Below are 9156 nucleotides of genomic sequence, written 5' to 3' on the forward strand. Positions count from 1 at the left end.
GACGAGGTTGAGGAAGAATCTTCTGACGAAGGCGTTGCTGAGGAAGACGCTGAGATTGCAGAAAAGGAATTTGTTTGGAAACCAGAGCGTCTCAACCCGAGTGGAAATATTGGAGGGAATCAAATTTGCCTTATTAAAAAAAATACTACTCTCATTTGCATGGGTCCCATCAAAATCAAGGGTTGAATTGTCAACTGCAACTTTTATGCATAGTTGGATGACACTGGACCCCATCCAAAACAATGCATGCCAAACCTGGATCCCACAAATTTTCGGTCACATTGGATCACAGTTGGTCACATTGGGTCACAAGGGTCGATTTTATGGATTCTTTCAAATGAATCATTACGAATGCTTTCACATGTTCCATATTAACTCTTTTGTACCGTATTGAAGAGAAAAAACAGAATTATTCAAATTATGGGTGCAAAAGTAGTGTTCATACATGTGTCCCATAAGTGTTCATAGTGTTTTATGAATGATTTTGACAATATTGGTGCTTTTGTATTACAAACACCTTAACATATTTTGTAAATTTATGATTAACACTATATTTGTGTTCTTTATACCTTGTCACAACACAACCAAGTTTAAAAAGCATGTTTACACCTACATTTACTTTTCTCACTTGGTCACAGGTCACATCCGGTCACAATGGTCCCATAGTACAAAATTGGACAATGGTCACATTGGTCACATGCTGGTCACAATGGGTCACAAACAGTGGTCATATGAGATAACTTATTTATTGTATTTTAAGATGTAGAATGAGACCAAATTAAATAAATTAAAATACAACAAGGAAGCAAAGGACATGGAATACAATACACAATTATTATACAAATGGTCTCTTTATTCATATATGGTCAAGTGTTCTCTCACACATTGCTAATATTGATACTTCTGTTGTGACATGCATCCTTTTTCAGGCTTCACCAGGACCCGGAAAGCGATTTTGTTTGGGTCTCCCACTTTTCCGTTTGTCTTCCACTATAAGAGGCAAAACCACGCGGTTTGCAATATTTGGATCATCGATACTCCATTCACAACAATCGGGGATCGGATACACAGTTGCTTCATAAGCATGACGCCATGACTCGCGCAAATAGTATGGAGAACACAAGTCTGGTATCTTATTTGCTTTCACAACCTTATGAGGTGCTGCGATTGCGTGACTACATGGGATCTTATCAATATCACACTCTGTCACTATAACTTTTCTAAGTCCACTTGAATGTTCACTGACGGAAAGATTTATAATTTCTGTTACATTATTACTCCCAACTTTACTCTTAAAATTTGGGCTCAACAATAAACAATCGTCATAATCTTCCACACCTCGTTTTCCATTTCCTCCAACAACACTACCATCAGCAGGACTTATAGCTTCTGCTTCAACGTTATGTTCACATACGTAACTCATCTATCTCCACATAAAGTATACCTCGCATTCCATTTATTTTATCCAACAGATAAATATGAACGTGCTTGTCATTCCATACGTAAGTCGGTTTTCTATTTTCCTTGACATTTGGCAAATAACTCAATCTAATCTCCGTTTTATTTTTCTCCACTTTCATCTCAGCACATAACTCTCGAACAAATTCACTATAGGTTACCTCACAGGGGGGACAAAAGAATAACAATCTTTGAGTTTCCATAAACTTTCCTTCCCATTGATATTCTCCGTTTTTATTCACTCTCCACCTAACATCATACAGAAAGTATACAATTGTCGATCTCTCATCTTGCCCGTCCATCGTACCTGTAGAAAGGATAAATACAAAATGCAGATCAATTAAACTATTCTGGACTCTATGACTATGTGACCATATGAATATAATACCATGTGACCATGTGAATATAATACCATGTCACCATGTGGCCATTATTACTATTCCAACTATTCTATATCATGTTACCATATGAAATTGTGACCATGTGAATTCCTCATCATGTGACCATTATTACTAATCCCACTGTTATGAATCATGTGACCATGTGACCATGTTAGTATGGTACCATGTGACCATGTCAACATGGTACCATGTGACCATGTGAACATAGTACCATGTGACCATGTTAATATAGTACCATGTGACCATATAAACATAGTACCATGTGACCGTGTGAAGATAGTACCATGTCATCCTTGAATCCTATCCGAACTGTTATTCTAAACACACGGGTCTAATGTAACCATATCACTATGTGACCATGTGACTGTGTGGCCATGTCACAAACTTCTCTCTAATGTGACCCGACTTTTGTGTATAGTGATATTCTAAAAACAACATCTCAAACCCCAGATCCGACCCGGATCTATGACTATACTATAGTCCAAAGGATAAAAACTGCACAAACATCAGCAATTACAAGAAAAAAAAGGTGGAAGCAACATCACTGTTCAACCAAAAAATAACAACAAACATCAATGTGCATGAAAAACAATAAGATTTTCGCAATTGTTTACCTGTCTTCAACCTCTTAACTAATTTCACACTGATTTTGCTGGAATTTTTAACGATTTTGGATTAAAAATCGCAACATTCAAAGGAGAGAGAGCTCAGCGACGAGGGAGAGAGAAGCAGGAGAGAGAAAGCGGAATGAGAGAGGAGAGAGACAACTAAACCCTATTTTTTGGGAAATTTTTTTTATTCAAAAATTAAAAACAAAAGGGTATTTTGGTCATCACATATTATAAAGGGTATATTAGAAGTTGTAATATTTTTTTTTAAGGAAAGGGTATGAAAGGATGTTAATGTAGTAGATTGAGGGTATAACGGAAGTTGCCCCACTTAGAGATAACTGACATATTAATATCGAACTTTTCAAATTTCTAAATTAAATATGAACCCATCGATTTTGACACAAAAAATATTGAATTTGTAAATTTTTGACAAAAACCCCATCGACGTTAAATCGACTAGCGATTGATCTGACATGGCGGCTGACTCAATCTCTCATCATCCGCATCGTCGGAAAAAATATTAATTTAAAAATAAAAAATATACATATAAATAAAAATAAAAATAAAAATAAAAATAAAAATAAAAATAAAAATAAAATAAAATTTAAATTTAAATTTAAAAATAAAATTAAAAAATTAAAATTAAAAATTAGGGTTTTGGGTACTTTTGAAATAAAAAATAAAATAAACAAAATATAAATAGAAATAAAAATAAAAATAAAATAAAATAAAATAAAATAAAAACAAAAATAAAACAAAATAAAAATAAAATAAAAATAAAAACTAAAAAATTTAAATTTAAATTTAAAATTGAAATTGAAATTTAAATTTAAATAAAAAAATAAAAGTAAAAATAAAAATAAAAAGAAAAAATATAAAATATACAATATATATACAATATATATACACAAATATATACATATACATAAAATATTAAATATTATATATATATATATATATATATATGTATACATATATATTTATTTAATAGTTACTATTTAATGTATATAAATATATATGTGAATTTTGAAATGTTTATTATATTTTTAATTATTTGTAATGTAATTACAATGATTTTAATATATATATATAGTTGTGTATATATTGCATATATATTGTATATTTTTTCTTTTTTTCTTTTTTATTTTTTATTTTTTATTTTTTATTTTTTATTTTTTATTTTTTATTTTTTATTTTTTATTTTTTACTTAAATTTTTTACTTAAATTTTTTACTTAAATTTTTTACTTAAATTTTTTACTTAAATTTTTTACTTTTACTCTTTTTATTTTTTATTATTTTTTATTTTATTTTTATTTTTTAATTATAATTAGAATTATTTTTTATTTTTTTTAAAATTCTTATCTGACGGGGCGGATGATGAGATCGAGTCATACGATATGTCAGATCATTCGGGTTTAAGGTTTAGGGTTTAAAGTTTAGAGTTTAGTGTTTAAGTTCACTATTTTTTATTTCAAAATCGACGAATTTATATTTAATTTAAAAATTTGAAAAGTTCGATATTAATATGTTAGTTATCTCTAAATTCGATAATTTTTTTGAGATTTTTCCTTGAAACAATCATATTCAAGAAATGATATTTTCATATTATGCCCCATGAATATTTTACTTGGAAGTCTTCATTTGAAAGCACTTTTCATAAATAAATAAAACGAAGAAAATAATAATAAGGTGAAAATAATTAAATAAATAAATACTAGCATAAAAAAAAACAATAACACATGCACTGAGAGTTACGGGTAGGTATGGGTCGGTACCCGAAAATTTGAGGGTATCCGAACCCGAATCCGAATATCTCGGGTTAATTGTTTTATTATCCGATCTTGTATCCATGAAGTCGGATATCCGAATCCAAATTAAGTCGGATACCCAAATCCAAAAATCCGTAAGATAATTATCGGGTATCCGAAAGTACTCAAATTCGAATTTTTTTAATTATTTTCAATCATTTTTTTAAAATATATTTATATATATACTCAAAATCATTCAAAATAAATTTAAATTATATTTATATCTAAAATAAATTTATTTTAAAAAAATACATCATAAATATATTCAATAAAATATCTATACAATCAATAATATTAAATAAAATAACATAAAATCTAATAAAAAATTAAAATTTTAAAATATTTTTTTTATTATCTGGATACCCGGATACCCGTGATACTTGAGGATACCCATGAGATAATAACCATTACCCGAATTCGAACCTAAAAATTCGGATATTCTAATATTAATATCCGATCTCATGTCTCGTTCGTTCGGATAACCGAATTTTCGGATATCTGAACCTCGGTTCAGATCGGATACTCGAAATCCGGGTATTTTTGCCCACGGCTCCTGAGAGTAAGAGACAGTAAGAGACAAGAGGGAGAGAGGGAGAGAACGAGCTCCTTCTTTTACTCTCTCTGCAACTCTTCTCTCTCTCTTTTTTCTCTTTCGTTTGTTTCTTTATAATTTCGAATTATTCTCTTATTGCTGCCTCTCCTTTTCTCTTTATCTGAAAATTTCATCTTCTTCTTCGTTTGGGGATAGAGAAAGGAGTGGTAAATTTCTTCAAAAGTGTCTGACTCAGGTGATTGATTCCTAGTTAATGCTCAGTGATGCGCTTGTTGGTGTAATGGCGAAATCCCTCAAATTTCGTAAGTTTCTCAGAAAATCCGCTTCTTGTTTCGTGTTTGGGTTTGGATTCGCGAGCTTGAATTTGGGGTATCAAATCTATATCCGGTTTGGTTTCGGTGTGCATTGTCGAGTTCATGTTAAGATTGCGAGTCGGTTTCTAGGAATTTGTGGATTACGTCGTTTTCTCGGTAACCAAACACTAGAATGACCAAATCCGTGGTCAGCATTTTCCGAGAAATTGAGGCCGATTCTTGAGCTGAGTGAGAGAGTAGCCAATTTGTTTATGATTTCTTCTCTCTGATGCCATTTCGGGCAGATCTGGAACAGCCAACGTTCTCGCTTGAACTAGCTTCAAGATGTTAAAATCTCTGGGTCTCGGAAAATTAAGCCTACTTGGAAAATGGAGTATTTGCAATTTTCGTTTTGATTTGCATCGAATCGTTTCATTTTCCCCAACTTTCACTGGTCTAACTGCCTCAAGGAGGATTGACCATTTCAGTAAAACACTCTGCAATTCTATAATTTTTGCCAGTGCTGTTTGCTGCTGTTTTGAGCCAGAATCTCAAGGCACTTGAATTGAATCTACATACAATGGTTCTGGTCTCGCTTGAGATAAACCTCGTCGGTCGGTTTCATTTGGATTCATTTCGTATGGCTCAAAGAAGCATTACTGTGGGATAAAAGGGTTTAGGATAAAATTGATGGGCTCATGAAGTTTTGGCTTTGTGGGGACTGACATCTGAATTGGATGCATTGGGTTTGTCGCCCTCCTTTAGTTGGAATGAGTTGTCGATGCTTTGACTTGTCTCCTAACCCTACTGATCTATCTCTGTATTATCTTCTCAGCTCGCCCATTATTTAATATAGCATCACATCTTATGTTCTTGGTCACTCCTGACATGTTGGCAAGTCCTTGGGAATTCGACCTGATGTTTTTTTTTTTTGGTTTAATAATTCGACCTGATGTTATAATTGAAATGTTTTTCCATATTGAAAGACATTTATGATTCTTCTCAATGTTTGAAACTTTTTCTTTTGGTTATGCTGGGGATTTGGCAAATGAACTTACTCCAATGTATCGGAAGTTAGAGTTCCATAAGTCGGTAATTAGGCAACATTCTAGGTTATCGAATCCTTGGGAGGTTTTAGTTTTACACAACCAATAGAATGAGTGAGAGTCATGTTGTTTAGGTTGAGATGCATTGGCTATTTTCTTTATGCCCTCTCTTTTTTATATGCCCCCTTGTGTTAACTGATTAGGCTTCAAAAGATATTGTTGCTAATTTTTAAATGAGCCGTTGTATGTAAGCTAGATTAGAAATGAGCATTTCATTTCAGTATTTCTTGGTCTGCTTCCTTGTGCACCCTTAGGGTCTGAAGATGGTTGGTGTTTACATACAGAATAACCCCTAACGAGGCATCCGAATTCAGACGGTAGGTAAATATTTCAACAATGTTCTCTACATGGACAGGTAGGTAAAAACTCTTTATCGAATTCAGACGGTGTTGGTAGAAGAGATGAAACTCGGGTCAAAAAAACGTTGGAAATCACTTGCCCCTCTTCATCTGAAAGGCAAATCTGTGGCACGTTTTTGCTTGTTTTCCAAAGTGAAGTCAGATAACTATGGTCCAGGGCGTGCACCAGTGTATCTCAATGTTTATGACTTGACTCCTATTAACGGCTACATCTATTGGGCGGGCCTCGGCATATTTCATTCAGGTGTTGAGGGTACGTTGTATGACAATTTCATTTTCTCATTGCAAAACATTGATGTTTTTCTAGTCTCGCATTTAAACTTTCTTGGTGGTAGTCATATGGGTAACCCACTCTTCTCTTTTGGCGTTTGGTACGCAGTTCATGGTGTAGAATATGCATTCGGAGCTCATGATTATCCAGCTAGTGGTGTTTTTGAGGTTGAACCACGGCAATGCCCCGGCTTCAAATTCAAGAAACCTATATTTATCGGAACTACGAGTTTAAACCCTGCAGAGGTGTGGGAGTTTATGGAGGACATTGCTTGCAGTTACTACGGCAATTCGTATCACTTGATCGTCAAGAATTGCAACCATTTTTGCCAAGACGTTTGCTACAAGCTTACCGGTAAAAGGATCCCAAAATGGGTAAATCGGCTCGCAGAATTAGGTACCTCTTCGACCTTGCAAACCTATGTAATTCGTCAAGACCTTTCAGTGTGAAACTCAAAATATCGCATGCGTGGTTTTGTATGTCGAATTTTTTCATGATTCATGTCTCTTGAGTCAGATTTTCGATAATTTTCCTCTTATGGATTGGAATATAAGTTCATCATGTTAGGAATTCACTCGGAAAACACAATACGATCCAGGAAGTTAGTTAGACTGTTCTCTCATAAACTCACTTGTTGTCATCTAGGTTCATTGTGCCGTTGCGTACTTCCCGAGTCTCTCAAGATCACAGCGGTTTGCCACGACCCAGAAGGCGAAAATCCCGAGGAAGAGAACGAAAAGCGGAGTCTTAGAGGCTCGTTCAGTTGTCTGTCCTCGATCTCAATGCGACAGAAACAGCTCTCAACCTCGTCATTGTTCCTGCAATCACCCCTCAGAGGATGCCTTCCACCATGGCAACTAAAACGATCAAAATCTAACAGCAGTTCCTTGAAAGAACGGTAGCGAAAATCTCGTATCCACATCCTCACGCTTAATTTCTCGTTCGTTTTTTCGTAGGGCCCTGCTAACGAGACTCTTCTCCGTCAATTTCTCAGGGGGGTTTTTCCGGCATTCTCGTCGGTTGTTCACTGTTTGTGTGGTGTTGTATGATTGATCAATGTGTTAACTCTTCTCGGCAATGTCATTCTCGAATATGGTTATCATTTACAAGCTGGGAAAATGGCATATTTCCATATGAATTTGTGTTAATATTCCATATTATTATACCAATTTTTAATTTGATAAAAATTCATATAGAAATTGAAAATTTCTAAATTCCTAAACAGTGTGAAAATATGTTAGAATTTGGCACATGAAGTACAAGTATAAAGATGCAAAAACGTGTTCAATCCCAAGTTTTTGAAAACTTTATAAAAGTATCGTAATGAATCTCGTTATACGGTAAATATGAGGTGACTGATGACTTGCTAAAAACAATGGATTTGTAATATACTTTTTTCATAATTTGGTGTATGATTATGGAAAATTTTGAATTTTCTGTATAATTTAGTCAAATTAAAAATTGGTATAAGAATTTGAAATATTAGTACAAATTCGTGTTATTTTCTCTTTACAATCTAAATATCTATTTCTCTGATATGGTTACCGTTCACAGTCAAAATGCTGAATCGATCAAAACCGTTTGTAACGACTCTACGAGAGTAAAATCCTTTTTGAAATTTTGGCCTTAAATGGTGGAAGTTTTTAGATTTTTTAGAATCCAAAAACCAAATCCAAAAACCAAAAAAAACAACATTCAAGTTTTTACAAAATTACTTTTTCTAAAAACTTGGAAAGTCATTTTAGTGAAAAAATTAATGAAAAACCAAAAGCTACTTTTTTTTAGTTTTCAAATATTATAAAATCCAAAAGCCAAAAACCAAAAACTAAAGCCAAAAACCCAAAATAAAAGATATTACCATTCAAAGCCTTTATTTCAAAAATTGGGTTATAACTACTTTCTTTTCTTTTTTCCTTTTAATTACCCGTGTTAAATAATATTTCTCCTAAATTGATAGTAAAACCCTTTTGGGGTGCAAGTGTTATAATTCTGGATTTTGGGACATAATTAGTGAAACTTCATTAATTTTAATCGGTAAAATCATCAAAAAATCTTATACTCTGTAATTTTTATATTATAAAAAAACCTATATTTATAATTATTCGTAATATGTATATTCTTCAACAAAAAAATCCTATACTTTTTAATTACCAAACAAACCTTATATTTATATTTATTCGCCGAAATATATATGTACTTTATAAATTCTAACAAATAAACCCCTAAACGCAAATACCAAAATAATACGGTCAAAAATTTGTCCGAATCTAACTCAACCGATAAATATCCGAATT

The 9156-nt window shown here is 32.8% G+C and overlaps 1 protein-coding gene across 5 annotated transcripts; it reads left to right on the plus strand.

Moving 5' to 3' along the window:
• The first annotated feature begins 4902 nt into the window (after positions 1–4902).
• LOC104816109 (deSI-like protein At4g17486) lies at positions 4903–7996 on the plus strand. Of its 5 annotated transcripts, none has more exons than XM_010544778.1 (5): positions 4903–5135; positions 6487–6844; positions 6971–7258; positions 7508–7760; positions 7857–7996. In XM_010544778.1, exons 2-5 carry the CDS (start codon positions 6634–6636, stop codon positions 7909–7911), a joined length of 807 nt encoding a protein of 268 aa, XP_010543080.1. In that variant the 5' UTR covers positions 4903–5135; positions 6487–6633; the 3' UTR covers positions 7912–7996. The 5 variants fall into 5 exon arrangements, with proteins under 5 accessions (XP_010543080.1, XP_010543079.1, XP_010543078.1 ...); XM_010544777.1 differs by having other exon boundaries at positions 6517–6844; XM_010544776.1 differs by having other exon boundaries at positions 4904–5135; positions 6588–6844.
• Positions 7997–9156: the final 1160 nt, after the last annotated feature.

Source organism: Tarenaya hassleriana, unplaced genomic scaffold, assembly GCF_000463585.1.
Source record: "Tarenaya hassleriana unplaced genomic scaffold, ASM46358v1 Cleome240, whole genome shotgun sequence".
In the NCBI taxonomy this organism is placed as follows: Eukaryota; Viridiplantae; Streptophyta; class Magnoliopsida; order Brassicales; family Cleomaceae; genus Tarenaya; species Tarenaya hassleriana.

Coding starts and splice junctions, on each gene's coding strand:
- LOC104816109 (XM_010544778.1), top strand. CDS start 6,634: ATGAAACTCGGGTCAAAAAAACGTTGGAAATCACTTGCCCCTCTTCAT. Junction 6,845..6,970: donor ATTTCATTCAGGTGTTGAGG/GTACGTTGTATG, acceptor TTTGGTACGCAG/TTCATGGTGTAGAATATGCA. Junction 7,259..7,507: donor AAATCGGCTCGCAGAATTAG/GTACCTCTTCGA, acceptor GTTGTCATCTAG/GTTCATTGTGCCGTTGCGTA.